Raw genomic sequence first — 21,207 nt, forward strand, 5'->3', positions numbered from 1 at the left:
TTAAAGGAAGTGCTTGGGAACGACTGGCCTGGAAAATTGTACCCAGAGGGCTTGGGCTGGGCAAAAGAAAAGGCCGTCACCGCCCGTTGGGTGCCACCTCTATGTGAGTAGACTTGCCAGGCTCCTGGCCTCCTGAACTCCTCATCTGGCTTTAATCCTTTTCTCTGCTTTTGCATATTCTTCCCCCAGGATGCCCACCTGTGGGAGAGCTGAGGGACCCTGGGGACAGAAGCAAGGGGCCTCCTAAGTCTCTGGGCTTGCTTCTCCCTCAGGACATCTGAACCCAGATATCTGTCTTAGTCCATTTTGTGTTGCTATTACAGAATACCACCAACTGAGTAATTTATAAAGAAAAGAAATTTATTTCTCACAGTTCTGGACGTTGTGAAGTCCAACAGCAAGGTGCTGGTGTCTTGTGAGGGCCTTCTTGCTGCATCATCCTAGGGCAGAAGGTGGGAAAGCAAGAGAGTACAAGAGAGCAAGAAAGGACCAAATTTCCTTTTATAACAAACCCCCTTTTCTAATAACAACATTAATCCATTCATTAATATTGTTACTAATCACCTCTTAAAGGTGTCACCTCTCAACACTGTTGCATTGGGGATTAAGTTTCTAACACTTGAAGTTTGGGAGACACATTCAAACCATAGCAGAATCCCTTCCCTTTTTGGCCTCTGACTCCTCCCTGGGATGCTCTAAGAGGATCCTTGGACTGGCTGGGAGATACTTCCAATGCTCCAGGCAGTGGGCTGGCAGAAGTGATCACTTGTTCACTGCCGAGACATGGGTTGGAAAGGCGAAGTTGTCCCTCTGTCTGTGTGTCAGGAGAGAAGCTGTATTCCAAGCCTGCCTCAATGTCTAATCAGTGGCTCTGTGCCCTCACAGCTAGATGAGGAAGAGGAGCGAAGGAAAAGGCGCCGGGAGAAGAACAAAGTCGCAGCAGCCCGATGCCGGAACAAGAAGAAGGAGCGCACGGAGTTTCTGCAGCGGGTGAGCTGACTGGGTGGGTGGGGAGGTCTGCCATTCCTTGGAGTGAGCTTGTGTACTCTGGACCAGGACAGGCCATCAGATGTCTCTGTAGTCAATGAGCATCTGCTGGCAGCTGCCAAAGCAGCCTTGACCCCTCTGCTCTTTGCTACCTCCTGTTTCCTCTCCCATCTCTGAACTAAGACAACTAAGGGCAGCCTTCAGCAGTTCCTGCCCACACAACCCCTGGAAGCCCAAGAAGGAAGGAGGAGCCAAGTTCCCCTCCACTGAGGATAGACCCTTGGTGCTGATTGACCCAGATCGTCCAGGACTGCCACTCTCTATTTTGGTTCCCTGGTGGCTACCAAAGTTGTCTACCAAAGTTGGTGGCTACCAGTGAAGCTAGGTAGTAACATCCTGCATGTAGGCACTGGACACAGCCTCTGGCCTGGCTACTTATGCACAGAGAAAAGCTCCTTCCCTTAGCTGCAGGTGGCTTATCCAGCCCTGCATGCCATCTGGCCAGCCCCTCAGCTCCACTGAAGGTGACCTCCAAGCTCTTTGATGCTGCCTCTGGGAATCAGAGGTCAGCTCTGCATGCAGAGGTCAGCCAGGGGTTGCTTTTCCTCCTGGCCCTACCTGCCCTTTCATTTGGAATGTGCCAAGCAGGATGTTTGTTCTTTTTCTCTCGAGTCCTGCCTCTTAGAGCTTCCCTGCATCTCAGAAATGGTGGCTGGCAGTGAGGAAACATGACCAGAAAGCTAATCAGTCCAGGCCAGGAGTCTCTGGTCTTTCCACCCCTAATCATTGTTTCACTGCTGAATAATAATAATGATAATGTATAATAATAACAGAATGGGGCAGGTCCTATTCTGTAAATACACAGTAATTAACAATAGTTGCCACTATTTGTAAAGTTGGGTGCTGTGCTAAATGCTGTATGTACATCATCTCATTTTATTGGGATAATAACCATATGAAGTGGGTAACTTCATTATTCTCTTTCTACAGATAAGGAAACTAAGGAAGTGTGGGGGCTAAGTAATTTGTCCACATTTCTGCTATATTGGCATTCATTCATTCATTCATTCATTTGCTCTTTTGTTCATTAATTGATTCAACAGGTATTTTTAAGCATGTACTAAATGTGCATTCTTGTGTTGGGTACGTTGGGGGCACACAGGAAGGAGCAGACACAGTCCTCCTGTGGGAGCTGGAGAGACAAGGCTAGATTGGCCTGGTGTTCTTGGACTCTGGAGGGTCTGTGTGGATCTTCTCATACTTGCAACAAGCAGAGAGCTATTCTGTGGTCCTGGGTGTAGACGGCATGGGGCCATGTATCTACCTGCAGGCTGTGAGTGTCCAGGGCAGGGAATGGTTACTGTAGACAGGAGTTAGACTCCTGGATCTGGGAGCCCGTTGGAAGAGAGGGTGCTACAACATTGGGCTGGGAATCTTCAGGAAGTTTCTAAGACACGAGCCTTCAAGATGGATGAAGTGTCACATACCTCATTTCCAGCACCGAGTGCCTGCCATGAGCAGAGCTAGATGAGAAACAGCAGGGACTAGAGAAGCTTCGCGTGAGATCCCTGCCTTCAAGAGCTTGTCAGCCAATTGCTAGGCGAGATACGCCTGAGCGGACAGCATGTTAGTGACACACCAGTGCAATAAAGAGTTGGTGCCCAAGGAACGGCACTCACTGCCCTTCACATTCCAATAACACTAGCTGAGCACCTACGGTATGCCAGGCATTTCCCATGTTTTATTTAATCCTTATAACATTCCAGTGAGATAATATTATTTATCCCCATTTTAGAGACTGACCTGTAGCTCAGAGAGGTCAAGTTACTTGGCCAAGGTCACACTGCTAGCGAGTGGTGGGCTTGGATTTATTCATCCTTTGCTGATCCACTCATCCATTTAGTAGGTGTGTAGTGAGTGCCTGGGACACAGAGGGCAGGCAGGCGGTGTTGGTAGTGGGATGGGAGGCAGGAAACAAGGAATAGTGACGTGTGCCGAGCGTTGTGTCTGGCAAGCCCAGCGAGCTGTGAGAACACACAGCAAGGGCCCTGTCCTGGTCTAGGCTAAGGAAAGGCTGCTTCCATTCAGACATAAAAGAGGAGTAGGAGCAGTAAGATGGAGGCCCTAGGGGGTTATGAGGAATGGAAGGGCTCAAGCAAAGGCAAAAGGTGCTGTTTAAGGATGTGTTTAAGGCATTGAAAAGGATACCAGCTGGAGTTTAGAGTACCAAGCGGTGGGCAGGAGAGGCAGGCAGGGCCCAGATCCCTCATAATAAGGTGATGCTAGATGCTGGGTTGCCTGAGCCATGCCCAATCTGTGTCTGTTGTCCTGGCCTAATAATTAGTAGCCGCTTCCTTCACTCTCACAAGTACTGCACTAGGATGATGAATTATATGGTCATGGAGAGTCACTGAAGGGCTGCAGGAAGGGAGACGCATACCTTCAAAAGATCCCTCTGGCGGCAACGTGGGGCACAGATTGAGGTAGAAGGATCAGTTTTAGAAGTGTCGTGTTGTTCCAGTGAGAGAGAAGTGTGTGGCCTTGGGGTCTGGGAGGAGATTTGGGCAGCATTGTCTGGGCCCAAGCCTAGCCCTCCACTCACCCCTGTGTTCTCCTCCTCCTCCCCAGCCTTGGAAGCAGAGGTTGGGTGTGAAGTTCAAGGCATGAATGCAGGCGGCTGTGTTGACAGAGTCAGTGCCTGCAGACCTGGGGGGATTCTCTTGTAGTTTATTTTTAATAGGTAAAATACAAGGCTCAGAGATACATATATTAGCTGTTAATAAATATTAATTATTTTTGAAGTAAGGGTATATATACAGTTGGAACACATATCTACAGGCGGCCTTTCATAGCCAAGCATTCTGCATCTGTGATTTGACAAACAGCAGATCAAAAATATTCAGAAAAAAAAGCATCTGTACTGAACACATGCAGACTTTTTTCCTTGTCATTATTACCTAAACAACACAGCATAGCAGCTATTTACATAGCATTTACATCGTATTAGTCATTATAAGTAACCTAGAGATGATTTAAAGTATATGGGAGATATGTATAGGCGATATCCAAATAACACTCCATTTTATATAAGGAACTTGAGCATCCTCGGATTTTGGTATCCTCAGGGAGTCCTGGGACCAATTGCCCACGGCTACTGAGAGACAACTTGTATATATATATTAGAGGTAAAAAACCACCGTCCCACCCTTGACCCCTGGACACCCAGATCTACACCTGCAAGATTCTTACTGCATCTCAGAGTTTGCCTGCCTAGACTAGCCGAGCCCTGAACCCAGGGAAAGAGGCAGGCCTTGGGAGGGGTCAGGGCCACACCCCACAGGCCCTGGGGCTACCTCAGTACCTCCTCCAGTCTGCAGTCAGGAGCAGTGGCCCTTAGGCTTCTGCCTTGTATAATGCTGGCAGCTTCTCTCACAATGCTGTCCTAACCCAGGTTCTTTAGATGTTAGTAGCAATAATGCTATCTCACATTCCTCTGGTGCCCTCTGGTCTTCACAGCCACTCTCTCCTTGATGGTCACAGTGGCCCTGGGAGGAGGAAATGCAGTCCCATCCATTGATGAAGTTCAAGGTCACACAGTGGCCGAGTCAGGACGAGAACCTGGGGCTTCCTCTGTGCCCCACACAATATTCAGGTTGCCCAGACTCAAAAGAAATTAGGAAACTCGTTCGCAGAAGCGTAGCTAGCAAGTAGCAGAGTCAGGATTTTAATCCAGACAGGTCTTTCAGGCTCAAAGGGCATATCAGGCTGCTTCTCAGCTCTTACAGAAAGTTAGTGGAATTCTATTTTATGTGCCTTAGAATAGCTTTTTAAAAATATAGATTCAGACGATCTTTTGTTGTTGCTATTGCTGTTTTTGAGACAGAGTCTCACTTTGTCACCCAGGCTGGAGTTCAGTGGCACAGTCATAGCTCACCACAGCCTTGTACTCCCAGGCTCAAGTGATCCTCCCACCTCAGCCTCCTGAGTAGCTGGGACTACAGGCACACCACCACGCCTGGCTAATTTTCTGTTTTTTGTAGAGACGAGGTTTCCGTGTGTTGCCGAGGCTGGTCTTGAACTCCTGGACACAAGTGATCCTCCCACCTCGGCCTCCCAAAGTGCTGGGATTACAGGCGTGAGCCACCATGCCCAGCCAATTTAAACAATCTTAATGCTTAAAGTCCCCTGGGCCAATCATCATATTTTCTGGGAGGAAACTGAGGCCCAGAGAGAGGAAGTGATGTGGCCAAGGTCACACAGCCAGGATTAAAAGCCAGGACACACAGCTCTTCACCTTGTATTCTTTCTACTGCCTTTGCCGACCACAGTGTAGGAGGCAGAACCTTAACATGTACTAATTCTATTCTAAAATAACAAATGGTTTCATTTTCTCTGGGGCAATAAATATCTAACAGAAGGCAAAACAATAAACAAAAATGCAGCCGGAGGTACATGCTTCATAATTAATGCGAGAAAGATCTTCGCTTAGTTCCTTCATTAATTAGGAAAACAAATTAGGTAATTGCTGTTATAAAGTCACAAACCACTTCTACAATCATGGTTTTTAAAAAAAGATTCTTCTGAACTCAACTTATACTTACACAATAAATAAATATGTAGAGCCAACTAATAACTCTTTGAGTATGGAAGGCAGTAGAACTAAAAGGCAGTTAGCTACATCCTGGCCGGACACGGTGGCTCATGCCTGTAATCCCAGCACTTTGGGAGGCCGAGGCAGGCAGATCACTTGAGGCCAGATGTTCGAGACCAGCCTGGCCAACACAGTGAAACCCTGTCTCTACTAAATATATAAAAATTAGCCGGGCGTGGAGGCACATGCCTGTAATCCTAGCTTCTTGGGTGGCTGAGGCATGAGAATTGCTTGAACCTTGGAGGCAGAGGTTGCAGTGAGCCAAGATTTTGCCACTGCACTCCAGCCTGGGTGACAGAGCCAGACTCCGTCTCAAAAGAAAAAAAAGCAGTTAGTTACATTCTGACAGCCAGTCAGAATTTGGGATATTCCATGATGTACCCTAACATTTAAAACCCACAGAATATAATGTTCTTTGTATGATAGCTGCATGAGTGAAGCAAGTTACCCTACACTGCACTCATCTTTTTGTGTGATACAGACGATCCCATAGAGTTGGTTTGACACGTGGTAATTTATAGGAGGCAGATCTATGTGTGCAGTGCTATTGAATTCTGCCTGTCAGAGGCTTCCCCTTGCATGTCCAGTTTTAACTTCAAACTCACTGTACCCAAAACAAACTCCTCCTTTTCCTTCCCGCCACTTTCCAGAACAGCTCCCCTCTCAGGCTCCATTCCTCAGACCCTCCATCGGGTTCATAGTCAGCTCTCTGCCCTATCTCCTTCCTTCTCCAAATCCTGCCAGTCACCAAGATCTGCTGATTTTTATTTGAGACATCTTCCTTCTTTCCCTCTCTTTCTTCTTTATGCTATTCTCTTGCTTATAAGTTACAGTAAGCCTCTCTGTTTGGTTTACAAAGTGCTTTTCCCTGTGAGTTCATCTAATCCCCAAGAGCCTCACCTGGCTGCAAAAGAAATAACTGAGGCTCAGAGAAGTTAAGAAACTTGCTTCTAGACTCAGATTCTCAACCCACAAGCTTTCCAGAGCTACGGGCTGGCTCTCAACCCACCTTCTCAGCTTTCTACCCTACTATGTCCTAAAGCGAGCTGTGGTCACAGTGGAATAGTTTTCCCTTCTAAACCCATCCTAAGCTTTCCCATGCCTGGGTCTTTGTTCACTCAGGGTTCTCCACCCGCAAGTCCCTCCTTCCCCTTCTCAACCCAGCCTGAGTCAACCCATCTTTCATGCGCAAGGTCAGACCCGCTCTTTAGCCCTCTCTAAGGTCTTCTGAACCCTGGGTGGCTGATGGTCACACAGCAAGCTCTGCCTTGTTGCACAGATTGCTGCTTCCGCTTACGGTGGAAACGCCACAAGAGCCAGTTGGGGACTCATGGCCCTTGGATTCCCCGGGGCATTCACTGTACATAGCAGGGCCTCAGCAAACACTCACGGATGGGTGGGTTACCCTGACACTCCTTGAATCGGAGGCTCAGGAGAGTTTGAAGATGGAGCTAAGTCCTTGGGCTGGGGAGACCGTGATGGTCAGAGGGTTTGTAAGAAGTTCCCAAGGTCACCAGAGAGTCACCAGTGAGCAGGGGGCTGACACTGGCACCTAACTGCCCCAGCCTGAGGGTTCACAGGCTTCCATGGATTCACAGGGGGTCTCTCCTGGCCCTCCAAGATGCGCCTCTCTGGGAATTCTCCGAACAGAGGACCAGGCCAGCTTCCCAGTCACGTCCCAGCCTGTGGAACCAAAAACCACCAGAGCTGGTTTTTAATATTTTCCCCGAGCATTTTTTTTTTCCTTTAGTGAGGCTGTTTTCTCTCAGCGTCTGGTCACGAGGCCTGCCCGTCTCAGCAGTTCTGAGTTCCCAGGCACTCATGCTGCCGCCTCGGAGATGAGTACAAGGAACAGTTCGGTCAGACCGGCTGTGGGAGGAAGACGGCACCCTTGGAGGGAGAGGGTTGGGCCCACTGAGGGTTTTGGGGACCCTCTGGGGAGGCTGCTCCACCTGTGCCCTGCCAGGAGGACCGGCAGGCTTATGGGCTCACAGGCCCTCTGGTTGTCACATACGCAGTTGCAACTACTGCTTGCTCTTTGATACAGGTTGCTCAATCTCTGCACTATCACCATTTTGGACTAAATACTCCTGGGGCTGGCCTGTGCATTAAAGGGTGTTTAGAGCATCCCTGGCGTCTACCTGCTAGATGCTGGTAGCACAGCTCCCCCTGAGTTGTGATCATCAAAAATGTCTGCAGACATTGCCAAATGTCTCCTAGGAGGCAAAATCAGTCCTAGTTGAGAACCACTGGTCTGAAACTTTGCTGGTCCTCGAATAAATGTCAACTCTCAAAGTTTTTAGACATAATCCAAGAAAAATTATTCGGATGCCGTTTTACTGTTCAACTCCCCGAGCCTTGAATGGATATGCCCATCTCCCATCTACACTATGGACATGTAATCCTCGCCACCTCCCGAATCAAATCGTCAACCTTCCTTTCTTCCCCTGGAACCTCTCCAGCTGAGCTGGAAGTTCCCTGGAAATCTCACTCGAGGTCTATTGGAAACCTCATTTGGGATCCAGCAGGATGACTGCTGATTCCCTGTCTGTGGGGAAAGCTTCCAGATTATAGGGATAAGGAAGAGGCTATTGAAATAATTACAGACTAATAGCTAGGAAGCACATGTTTTAGAAGGAATAACATGACCACACTGCACTCACTCATCCCACCGGCCAAGATATCTCCCACATGTGTCTGTCACACATCAAAGCACATTGCCATTACACCGCCATCTGTGTCCCCCTTCAGGGACCCCCATGCTTGCTCCATAGACCTGCTCTAGGTCCACCTGGCCTCCTTTCTTTGCCCACCCTTTCTTTCTTGTGCAAAGGCCCTGAGGCAACAGAGTATTTGGCATATTTGAGCGATAGCAAGGCGGTCACTGAAGCTGGGGTGGATCGAGGGAGGGAAGAGAGGTGGGACGTGAGCCTGGCTGGCCCTAGAATATAACCTGAATGTAACGCCAGTGTCACCGCTGTGGCGGGCACTGCCTGCAGAAAGTCAGTTAGCCAGGGGCTCAGTAGCAGGGTCTGTGCTTCCTCCTGCAGAAGACAGGCCAATGCCAGCCCAGCATGCCCTGTGCCTAACCACAGAGCCAGTCCCCGTGAAACTCACAGCATGCTTCTGTGTTTGCACACAGGAATCGGAGCGGCTGGAACTCATGAACGCAGAGCTGAAGACCCAGATCGAGGAGCTGAAGCAGGAGCGGCAGCAGCTCATCCTGATGCTGAACCGACACCGCCCCACCTGCATCGTCCGGACCGACAGTGTCAAGACCCCTGAGTCAGAAGGCAACCCGCTGCTCGAGCAGCTCGAGAAGAAGTGACCATGGGCTGGGAGGAGGTGGAGGAGGAGGAAGAGGAGGAGGACAAGTGACGAAGAGGGAGGAGGAGGGGGGCCCCAGATGGCCCTTCCTTTGGTGCATGAAAAACTGTACAATGAGGTTCAGCACAGCCAGCATCAGCCGAGCTTTTTTGTGAAACTCAGATCAGCCACCCAGGGGGAAGAGCAGGCTGAGGAAACCCAGAGGGACCAAGCGCTGAGACCAAAGTTGACCCTCGGGTAGGGCTGTCCTGCCTGGGGCCCCACTTGAAGAAGGCAGGACAGAGGCACCGAGGCCAGGGAGACGCCCAGTGAGGCAGCCCTGGGCCCTCCTCCGGCCTCTTCACCAGGGCACCCACCCGAGGAACCTCCGAACAGCCAGGAAAAGCCATGAGTTGCAACCAAAATGAGGCTGAGGACAGAACTCAGAATGAAACTGCAACCCACCTGCCCCCAGCCCTGCCCCTCACCCTGATGCGAAGCTGGAGAGGGGCGTGCTGCAGGGCCCTGATGCCCCCACCCACCTCGGTCCAGCGCGGCCCTGCCCAGGAGGCGGCAGCCGGGCGCACCCTCGCCAGCCCTGCTGGAGTTTGCTGTGGGCACTGAGGCGCGGGCGCCCTTCCAAAGCACATACTCACCGAATGTTTACAGACTGGCTGTCCTGGCAGGGCTTTCAACTGCACATGTTTTTTATACTTTCCTTTTTTTTTTTTTTTTAATATTTTTTACAAAAAAAAGATTTTATACAAGCAATATATATATGGATTTCTATAATCACTCGATGTGATACAGTATAAATATGCTATGGTTTGTTTGTTATGAACAGATAGCCACCAGTTACGGCCGTTGTGTGTAACTCCTAAGTACTGTAGTCTCTGGGTGTCGGGGGTGGCCAGGGCGGGGGCGGGGTGCATTTCCATCCTTGTAAACCCTTCATAGTACTCAGTCCTGTATCGCTCAGTAAACATTGCTCTTACGTACACAGCCGCCTTGCGTGGTGTCTGCCTGGGGAATGGGTGCAAGGCCCTCTCAGAGTCAGAGACTGTTTGGCACCTCTGCTGTAGGCCCTTTTGCTCTCACGACAGCTCTCCTATTTCACAGATGAGGAAGCTAAGGCTCAGAGACATTAAGCCACCTGCAGTTACTATTCTGAGAGCAGTCCGTGTGTTCACTCACTCTGCAGGTGTTTTCTGAGGGCCTGTTTTGTGTGCCAGGCCCTGAGAATTCACTGGAGGATGAAACAGACCTGAGTCTTGCCCTCTTGGGGCCTTCAGTAAGGAGTGAATCCTGTGCTTGCTCCACACATTGTCTCATTTCGTCTTCATGGCAGCCTTGCCAGGGAGCAACACTTGTCCCCATTTCACAGATGGCGAATTAGAGGCCCAGGGATATTAAACTCGCAGCCACCATTTGTTGAAGACTTATTTTGTGACAAGCAGACATAGTCTCTTCCCTTCTCACAACAGCACAAAATAGGCATGATTCTTGCCGTTTTACAGACGATTTAACCGAGGCTCAGGGAAGGTAATCGACTTATCCAAGGTCACCCAGCTAGCAAGGGACAGAGCTGGTGTTTGAACTCTACCTCCAGAGGCCTGTGACTTTCCTCCTGTCACCAACCCACTATGATTGTCCTCGTGGTTTCTAGGAAGGCTGGATGGAGTTTCAGGTTGTCCCATGATCACAGAGTGAACCAGCTACTCTGGTCAATGTGTGCCTGACCCGGGGAAGGGTGTGGACGGCTTCCTCACCCCCTCACCCCCACAGCTGAATCCCTGCCACCCAGAGCCGGAGCAGCTCAGTGGCATTCACTCAGTGCCTGCTGTGTAGCTGGCACTCGGCAGTTCTCAAGGCATGCGTGAGGAAGGCGGGAGGTGTTTTTAGCTCCCTTGTATACTGAAGCTTGCAAAGGCTACAGTTTACCCAACTAAACTTGACTCCTGCATTCTAATCATGTGCTCTTTCTCCTCCATTGCTGGACTTAGGATAACTAGTTGCTGGTGATGACTCGTGTCAAGAACAGCAGTGAACCTGGGTTGCTTCCCAAATCGTGGACGAGACCTTCTGGGATGGGCAGAAGTGGAGAATGGTGATTGACACACCTGTGGTCCCTCCCTCGCTCACTCCTCAGTTTCTCTCCACTCAACACACTTGTTGTGGACTCCGCTGCACCCCGCCCTAGAAACAGGACCTGGTCCCCTCACTGTCAGCTGTGGCAGAGGGTTGTGGCAGCGGGTTGCCTTCTGACTCGGGGGTCTTGATGCTGTTGGTCCGGACGATGCAGGTGAGGCAGTTCTGTGTCAAGAACCCCTTGAGCTGTAATTCTTTGATATTTTTCAAGCGATGAGAAAAATGAAGTGGACTTACCAGGGCCCCTCCAGTGACCTAGTGGATGTTCTTGCAGGACTGCCACGTGCCACTGGCTGTGGCTCCCCTGGTCCTGTGCTTGGCCACCAGGAGCTGGCATCTCCAAAATACAGCCTCCTTAGCCTATTTGACAGCAGGTGCGCTGTCTTTCAAAGTCACCACACCAGTGACTTGTGCTGTGCGGAGCCTTCCTCACCAGGACCACTGGCCACTCCTGTGGCCAGAAGTCACAATTATAGGCTTCATTGCAAGAGCCAGCATTTGAGTTTGTTCTGGGCACCTGCCACTGTGCATGTGTGACCTCAGCTGCTTTGTGCAGCCTGGCTGGGAGGTAGGTACTAGCATCCCAACATTACAGATGAGAAAACTGAGGCACACAGAAGAGGTAACTTGCCCAAGGTCACAGGTGTTAGGTGGCAGAGCCAAGATGTTATTGCCAGTCTGACTTCAGGTGCATAAAACCTGAGACTGAGCCTCCCCATGAGAGGAAAAATGTGTTTGTGGTGTGACCTCAGTTGCCAGGGAGCTTGTGCAGGAAGCCGGGAGAGATGGCACAGACCCACCCGTGCTCACAGCGCATATCAAGCATTCCCAACCCTCAGGCAAACCATCTCCAAGGGTGTGTACAGAAAACACACTTAAAGGCAAACGGGTTCATGATGTAATCTATTGACTAGCTGTGAGCCTCATTTTTCTTATCTGTGAAGTGGGAACAGTAACAATCCAAGTCTTTCTATGGAGTTATCAGGATCAAAAGAGGAATGAATATACGAAGTGTTTTGTGAAATAAACTCCCCTAAAATGGTAATTATTTTGTCCTCTGTTAGCGTGGATAGTTGTTGATATTTACATAGTACAGTTATTTAAATATGTTTTATTCTCTAAAGATGGGCTGCCAAGTTTGTGTTCTGACCCTGTACGTGGTCCCTATGGTGTAACGAATGCCTGAGATCCCAGACTCCTGGATCTGTTCAGCTCCTGACTGGTCACAACTAGCCATGCTGGATGCATCATTCCCTCCCTGGGCCTCAATGTGCCCTCCTGCCAGGTGGTCATAAATAAGACCTGTGCCACCTCTGCCCAGGGTTCCTATGAGAATCAATCGAGTTGATGAATGCAACCATGGCCTGAGAAAGACAAGACACTTTAGCCATCAGATGGGCAGAAACAAGTATGTGTTGGTAAGAATATGGAGTAAAGGTTGGGAGGCTGAGGCGGGCGGATCACAGGGTCAGGAGATCGAGACCACCCTGGCTAACACAGTGAAACCCTGTCTCTACTAATAATACAAAAAATTAGCCGGGTGTGGTGGCACGCGCCTGTAGTCCCAGGTACTCGGGAGGCTGAGGCAGGAGAATCACTTGAACCCGGGAGGTGGAGGTTGCAGTGAGCCGAGATCGTGCCACTGCACTCCAGCCTGGGTGACAGAGCTAGACTCCATCTAAAAAAAAAAAAAAAAAATATATATATATATATATATATATATATATATATATATATATACACACACACACACACACACACACACACACAAAAGGATTAAAGGAAATTTACATATCCTGCCAGTAAGAAACTGTGCAAAGCAATTTGCAAATAACCAGTAACACTAAAGCTAAACACATCCTTTGACCTAGCAGTTTTCCTCCCTAATCTTGGAAGGAACTCTAGCACAGGGGCAAAAGGAAATGTGCGAGAATGTTCACTGATGCTTTGTTTGTATTTTTAAAAAAAGTTGACAACAACCAAATGACATAAGAACAAATAAATTGTGGTATTTTCCTAAAATTGAATATTACTCAGCAGGTAAAAAGAATGAACCAGAGTTGTATGTATCAATGTGGATAAATCTCAGAAACCTACTGTTGAGATGGAGGGTAGGGGAGTGAACTGCACGAGGATACCACTGATGTCATATTTCTAACTAAATGTATACGTTGATACTTTGTTGTTTATGGCTACACACAGATCTGGGTATAAAAGCCTGCACAAGAATGCTGTCAATATCACAATCAGTCATAGGGAGTGCTCTTGGGAGGGCTGGGGAGAGGAGGGAACTAGGGATCACGGCAAGGGTAAGTAGGACGCTGGATTTCAACTTCAACTCTACACATAACATTTCATTTGTTTTTTAAAAATCCCCATCAAATGTAGAATGACATTAGGATTTTTCAGAGGTGGGTGATGTATGCACAGATGAAGGCTGTCTTCTTCACACTCCTCTGTATGCTTGATATATTTTGCAATAAAAGAGAACAAGCCACAATACAAATAGATGGTTTTGTTTTTATTATTTCCTTAGCAAACGCAGGAAAATAAAAACAAATCTGAAATTACAATGGAATTGCAGCATATGCTGCAATTTGAATTTATGCAAATTTAATTATATGCCTGAAGAGAGAGCGAGACAGTTCAAAGGGTGGAAAGAGGTTAGCTGGTTGAGCCCTGGGGGAGGGTGCCCGGGGGTGAGGACACCTTAAGGAGTGTTGCTCTGCTCTGCACTCAGTGGATCCTGGTCCCTGCTCTCTACGGGAGGGGCAAGTAGGGCGTGTTCAAGGTTCGTCTGGACGATAGACTTCTTCCTTACCTGCTGACTTTTCAATCCAAGCCCTACTCGAAAGCCAACTGTACTGCGCCTGTAAGAGGAGCTGTGGACTGGACGGTGAGCAAAGGGGAAGCCTTTGAAGACAGAACCCAGTTTTGACAGGTATGTTCATTTTCTATTGCTGCCATAATAAACTATCACAGATTTAATCCCTTAAAACAACACAAATTTTGTCTTACAGTTCTGGATGTCCAAAGCCCAAAATGCTTCTTACTGGGCTAGAATCAAGGTGTCGGCAGGACTGCGTTCTTTTTGGAGGCTCTTGGGGAAAATCCACTTTCTTGCTTTTTCCAGGTTTTGGAGGCTGCCCGCATTCTACCTTCAAAGCCACCAATGGCCACACATCTTTCTCACCCACTGCTATGACACTGACTCCCTGCCTCCCTCTTCCCTCCCTCCTCCATCTTTTTTTGTTTGTTTGTGTTTTGAGACAGAGTTTTGCTCGTGTTGCCCAGGCTGGAGGACAATGGCACGATCTCAGCTCACTGCAAACTCCGCCTCCCGGGTTCAAGGGATTCTCCTGCCTCAGCCTCCCGAGTAGCTGGGATTACAGGTGCCCATCATCACACACAGCTAATTCTTTGTATTTTTAGTAGAGATGGGTTTTCACTATGTTGGCCAGACTGGTCTCGAACTCCTGACCTCAGGTGATCCACCCGCCTCGGGCTCCCAAAGTGCTGGGATTATAGGCATGAGCCACTGCGCCCAACCTTCCCTATGCCATCTTTTAAGGGCCATTGTGACCACATTGGGCCCACCCCGCTAATCCAGATAATCTCCTTATTTTAATGTGTGCTCATTAGCAACCCTAATTCTACCTGCAACCTTAATTCCCCCTGACCACGTGACATAGTCATAGGTTACAGGGATTAGAAGGTGGACATCTTTGAGAGGAGATTATTCTGCTCGCCACAGTGGGATATTCAGAATTGAAGGTTCTTAACTATTAGGTTGGTGCAAACGTAATTGTGGTTTTTGCCATTAGTTTTTAAAGCCAAAACAGCACGTCCGCCTCACCTAATTCTCCAGGTGGAGGATTTGTGACTCTCCTACTGCCCCACATTGTGTAATCCATGGGAGCTTTGATCTCCTTGACATTCCACAGAATCCTGCTCCCATTGCGTGGTGCATTGTGCTAATCAGACCCACAGGGCAGCAGCTGCAAGCGCTCCAGAGGCCCTAGTGGCACACGAGCACGAGATGCGGGCAAGGAGGCCTCATGAGGGTTCTGGGCCTGCCACGCTGAGGATGTTTACTTTTAATGGCAAAAACCGCAATTACGTTTGCACCAACCTAATATGACCCTTCTCACTACTAGGCAAGATAGACTATTTCCCATGTAAGTACCATGAGGATGGAGTCCCTGTGTGGTGCATCCCTAGTGCTTGTCACAGTGGTTGGCACATAGCAGAAGGTCAACACACACTATCCACAGACATACAATCTACAGACTTACACACAAACTCACAGATATGTGATATGATGGAGACACAAGCATAGTTACATGCACACCAAACAGACACACATGTAGATACACAAATACGTGTATTCACAGACACAAGCGGACACACATTAAATGCAAAGTAATGAGATTGATGCAGGTCCTATTCCTTTATATTACAGTTCTGAAATTCTGAAATGAGCTTGTTCATCATACCAGTGTATCTTTGTTCTTTGGAAATAGCTAGCTTATGGTTAATAAGGAGGTTAGGTAAGGTGGACATACTGTTTTGGCTTTAAAAACTAAATATTGTGAGAGACTGATTTTTTTTTTTTTTTTTTTAGATGAAGTCTCCCTCTGTCGCCCAGGCTGGAGTCCAGTGGCACGATCTTGGCTCACTGCAACCTCTGCCTCCTGGGTTCAAGAGATTCTCCTGCCTCAGCCTCCCGAGTAGCTGGGACTACAGCCGTGTGCCACCACGCCTGGCTAATTTTTGTATTTTTAGTAGAGACGGGGTTTCACCATATTGGCCAGGCTGGTCTCGAACTCCTGACCTCAGGTGAACTGCCTGCCTTGGCCTCCCAAAATGCTGGGATTACTGGCATGAGCCACCGTGCCTGGCCTGAGACTGATTTTTTTTTTTTGTTTAGCTCCTAAACCGACTCTGTGGGTGATTCCTAAAGAAGCAACTACTAATGCTTTGGAACATTCACAAAGTAATTACATGTTCGTGCCAGCCTCTACCTCTCTGAAGGAGGGTACGCCCCTGGGTGGTCACCTGTTCTGCTCCACTTAAAATCCTCTGACTCTGTTGCATGACCAGCTCTGAACAGGTGAGCAACTTTACACAGGTGTAACCTGACAAAGCCTCCCTACAGCTGCACACCCTGTACCTCCCACTTCCTGTCCTGGGGGGCCTCTGTGGCTGCCTCCTTGGCACTTGCCCATATGGAAACCTGGAAATTTGGGGAGTTAATGTCTGTAGGGCCTCCCTTGACTAATTGAGAGGCGGGAGGCAGAGACAGTGAATCAATGTTTTTCCCTTTTATTCTCCAGGTGGAGGATTTGTAACTCTCCTACTGCCCCACATTGTGTAATCCATGGGAGCTTTGATCTCCTTGACATTCCACAGAATCCTGCTCCCATTGCGTGGTGCATTGTGCTAATCAGACCCACAGGGCAGCAGCTGCAAGCGCTCCAGAGGCCCTAGTGGCACACGAGCACGAAATGCGGGCAAGGAGGCCTCATGAGGGTTCTGGGCCTGCCACGCTGAGGATGTTTACAGTGGTGCAGCGTCTGAGGCATTCTGAAGCATCTCATTCAAAATAAAGGGCAGGTTATTGCACTTTACTCCCTATCACTAAGAAAGAGGCACGGGCCCAGTGGACCTCTTTGGATTTTGGAAGCAGCATATTTACCACATTAAGGAGGAGTCCTTTTCAGTGCCTTGGAAAGCTGCCAGTGTTTTTTGTTTTGTTTTGTTTTGTTTTGTTTTCAGACAGGGTCTCACTCTGTTGCCCAGGCTGGAGTGCCGTGGTGTGGACCTGGCTCACAGCAGCCTCGACTTCCTGGGTTCAAGTAATCCTCCTGCCTCAGCCTTCTGAGCAGCTGCAACCACAGGTGGACACCATCACACCTGGCTGATATTTTTTGTAGAAACAGGGTCTTGCCATGTTGCCCAGGCTGGTCTTAAACTCCTGGGCTCCAGTGATCCCCCCCGCCTCAGCTTCCCAAAGTATTGGGGTTATAGGCATGAGCCACTGTGCCTGGCCAACCTGCCAGTTTTGAGTGGGGCCTAGAGCAAGGAAGGGCTCTGCAGATCCAGGCTTCCGTACAAACTGCTCTGCCACGCACGCCTTGTAACCTAGCAAACCCAGTAGAGCTAGAGGTATCCATGGTCCATAAGGTTGGCTATTTCAAATGCACAACTCACGATAAATTAAAATAAACTTTATATGTCATTTCCTACTTTGAAATGTACCCAATAAGGATCACCTTTACTTGCCCCAGATGAAAGTTCTAGCAACTTTTCTGCTTACTCTGTCTGCTTTTCTGCAGACAGTCCTCTGCCATACTAAGCACAATTTATTAATTAGAAGCTCCAGTCTAAGAGAGACTCAAAATCACAGGTTTTATTTAATGTTCGAATCTTCCCCCCATCCCCAGCTCAGGCCTGCAGCAGGCTGGTGGCCTGCAGTGGGGCAGGGAGAACCGACTGTCTCTTCTTTATTTCTTCCCTTGCCCATCTCCTCCTCTTTCCTTCTTCCCTTCCTCCCTCCCAAGCTGGCTGGCCAGTTTCTGACCCCTCCCAAGGATGGAGCAGGCGGTGAGAGCAGTGGCAAGGATGCAGGAATGGCCTCATGACATTGACCTGCTAGGATTCTGAGCTGGCTTTGGGTGCACTGGGCTTGGCATATATTCAAACTGATCCTTTCTTTCATAGGTGCTTTTGTGAGTTCTTTTGAGGCTTCTATCTTCAGGGACCTTTTTCCCGTATGTCCCAGGAGACTGCTCTCACTTCTAACATCTTGCTGGTACATCCCAGCATCCTCCACATGGCGCTACTAGACAGAACCCAAGACAGTCCAGGGCTGGCTTTGGGAAGCCCTTGGCATCCCATTTTCTGTACCTTGCCCAGAGACATGCAGGATATACAGACAGCCCAGCACAACCACTGCTTTACATGGTTCCATGGAAGTCTTCTCGCAGGGCTCCAGAAGAGGAGGCAGCAGCCCCTCCCTCCTGCCTGAAGGCAGGCAGGGACTCAGCACCGCAAGGGCTCTCTCAAAAAAAATTGCTCTACAAATGTCCCCCCAACCTTTGTACTTGGAGCCCTTCTTATCTCCTCAAACTGCGGAAGAGTCCAATCGTTTTGTAATAAGTTGTTTGAAATGTGTACAGTCTGCAGGTGGTGATCTGGCTTCACATCTAAGCCTTGATGTCTCCATCAAAACTTTAATTCTTGGCCAGGCCCTGTCGCTCACGCCTGTAATCCCAACACTTCGGGAGGCCGAGGTGGGTGGATCATTTGAGGTCAGGAGTTTGAAACCAGCCTGGCCAATATGGTGAAACCCTGCCTCTACAAAAAGTACAAAAGTTAGCTGGACATGGTGGCAGGCACCTATAGTCCCAGCTACTGGGGAGGCTGAGGCTGAGGCAGGAGAATCACTTGAACCTGCGGCGGTGGAGGTTGCAGTGAGCTGAGATAGCGCCACCGCACTCCAGCCTGAGCCACAGAGTGAGACTCTGTCTCAAAAAACAAACAAACAAAAAAGCCACAACACTTTAATTCTAATATCCTGATACATTGTTTTCTAGGCTAAAGGGTAGATGATGATTGTAAAGGTTTATGGGCTCATATTACCTGGCTGTGAAAAAGAAACTGCATAATTACAGCTAAGAGGATGGCTTCCCTGGGAACTAAGGGACAGGTACTAGTTTTTACTGAGTACCAACCATATGCTGGGTTCTCCTGAGGTGAGTCTTATATTAATATTTGTTGTTGAAGAAACTGAGGCTTAGATAAGAGACTTGTCCAGCATCACACAGCTGGCACCACTGGACTTAACTCAACTGAAAGTGAAAGTAACTGAGCCCCTTCCAGGCTGGAAGGCAAATATAGACCCAACAAAATCCCTGCCTTCAGGGAGGACACAGTCTCTCGGGGAGGAAGACAGGTCCCTGTGGTCAGTGCTGGACTGGGGCAGGTCTGGGGTGACAAGGAAGAGACTTCGACCTAAACTCGGGTAAATTTCCTTCTGAGGTGAAATAAAGCCCCACCCCAGCTGGGTGTATGTCGGGGTTTGGTGACCATCTTATTCTGTTCCCCCAAGGGTCGCTCTCATGCATGTCAACGTTTTCGTCTTTTGATGGCAGTCCGGGCCTCCCCCACCCCGACCCCAGTGGTCAGCTCAACAGCGCGTGAACCGCTTCCTTCTTGGCCATCTCACAGTTGCCTCTTTCAGGTGACCAAGAGGCCGTCACTGCAGTGGTGGCCTCATCCTCAGGGAGGCTCTTTTTTAATTTAATTTTTATTTTTTATTTTTTATTTTGAGACAGAGTCTCACTCCATTGCCCAGGCTGGAGTGCAGTGGTGCCATCTCCATTCACTGCAACCTCCGCCTCCTGGTTTCAAGTGATTCTCCTGCCTCAGCCTCAACCTCCCCAGTAGCTGGGACACCAGGCACTCACCGCTACGCCCGGCTAATTTTTGTATTTTTAGTAGAGATGGAATTTTGCCATGTTGGCCAGGCTTGTCTCGAACTGCTGACCTCAGGTATATGATATGACTGCCCTGGCCTCCCAAAGTGCTGGGATTACAGGCATGAGCCAGCGTGCCCAGCCACTGGGAGGCTTTTCTAGTTGGTGCCATTACACTCAATCCCAGCCTGACTGCCCTTCCTGAAAGCAGAAATCCTGAAAAGCTAGTCACAGGTTTTGCGGATTCAGCTCCCCCTAGCCCCCAAATCCTTCTCTTCCAGCCCTATTCACTGCAGTATTTATAGCCCAAATGTGAAAGGTATAATTATTCTCCTCTGACTTTCTTTTCTTGAAATAAAGACTTAGTCCACCCTTCTATTTGCATAACACCACCTGAGAAGAAATCTCCTCGGGGCCCGAGGACTTGAGCGTCTGAACTCACTGACTTTATGCAGAGTTTCTGAAAAAGCTCTGTTCCTCTTTGAAGGCACAGAAGAAACCAGAAGAGACTTCCCTCAAATGCATTCCCTTCAAGTAGCTGAAACCTTTGCATTTCTAAAGCAGCCTCTAGCCCAGGCTCCAGAGACACCCTTTCCCTCATTAGAAAGGAAGGGAACTGTGAGGGGAGTCCAAGGCCACAGTTCCTGGGGCTCATGAAACAGGCATGAGTGAAACATTCAGCTTCTTAGGGAAGGGCTTTTCGGGTCAATGCCTGGTCGAGTGGGCCAGACCCTGCTCTGTATCGGGTGCGTGGAGGGGTCGGCGGCCCCTGCAGTCAACCCCCATCCCTGACTGGGCTCCTCTACAAGGAGCAGATGATCCACGTGGGGCCTTAGAGTTTCTAGCCCTCCCACGCACAGGACTGCAGTTCTTTCATTCGGACTTGCCAAAAGCGGGATTTTCTTTCATCATAAACTGATAGATAAACAATGAGATTGACTAAATTAGTTACATAAATAGAAAAGCTGTTCACAAGTATAACACAGAGGTGTGGATTTCATTTTGCAGCCAATTCCTCCTTACTAGGAAATGTATGCTAGAAATCTAGCCAGCAGGGGTGGCTAAACTTAGAGAAGTCATTCCTGTTTACCTTCTTTTTTTAAATCTAAACATTTACTTGAAAAGCACAGAAGGGTTTTTAAAAATGACCTATAATCAAGAGAATGGAAAGAAAAGCCACAGACTGGAAGAAACTATTTGTAAAACACATATCTGATAAAGGTCTTATAACTAAAATATACAAAGAACTCTTACAACTCAACAATAAGAAACCAAACAACCCAATTAAAACATGGGCAGAAGATCTGAACTGACACCTCAAAGATACGCAAATGGCAGATAAGCACATGAAAAGATGCTCAACATCATATGCCATTAGGCAATTACAAATTAAAACAATGAACTACCTGCACACACCTATTAGAGTGGCTGAAATCCAAAACACAGAGAACACCAAATGATGGGCAGGATGTGGAGCAACAGGAACTCTCCTTCACTGCTGGTGCAAATGCAAAACTGGTGCAGACACTTTGGAAGACAGTTTAGCAATTTCTCACGAAGCCAAACCTACTCTTACCACATAATCTATCAAGCACATGTCTCGTTATTTACCCAAATGAACTGAAAACTTATGTT

General features: G+C 48.6%; 1 protein-coding gene across 5 annotated transcripts in view; it reads left to right on the plus strand.

Annotated features, from left to right (window-relative positions):
• The window catches only part of JDP2 (Jun dimerization protein 2), a 43,121-nt gene extending 33,175 nt beyond the window's left edge, over nucleotides 1–9,946 (plus strand). For all 5 annotated transcript variants that reach the window (XM_028851699.2, XM_015144150.3, XM_028851700.2 and 2 more), the window contains exons 3-4: nucleotides 886–990; nucleotides 8,781–9,946. In XM_028851699.2, coding sequence (XP_028707532.1) covers nucleotides 886–990; nucleotides 8,781–8,966 — 291 coding nt within the window. In that variant the 3' untranslated portion in view covers nucleotides 8,967–9,946. The remainder of the gene's footprint in view (nucleotides 1–885; nucleotides 991–8,780) is intronic.
• The last annotated feature ends 11,261 nt before the right edge of the window (nucleotides 9,947–21,207 follow it).

This window comes from Macaca mulatta, chromosome 7 (genome assembly GCF_049350105.2).
Source record: "Macaca mulatta isolate MMU2019108-1 chromosome 7, T2T-MMU8v2.0, whole genome shotgun sequence".
Lineage (NCBI taxonomy): Eukaryota > Metazoa > Chordata > Mammalia > Primates > Cercopithecidae > Macaca > Macaca mulatta.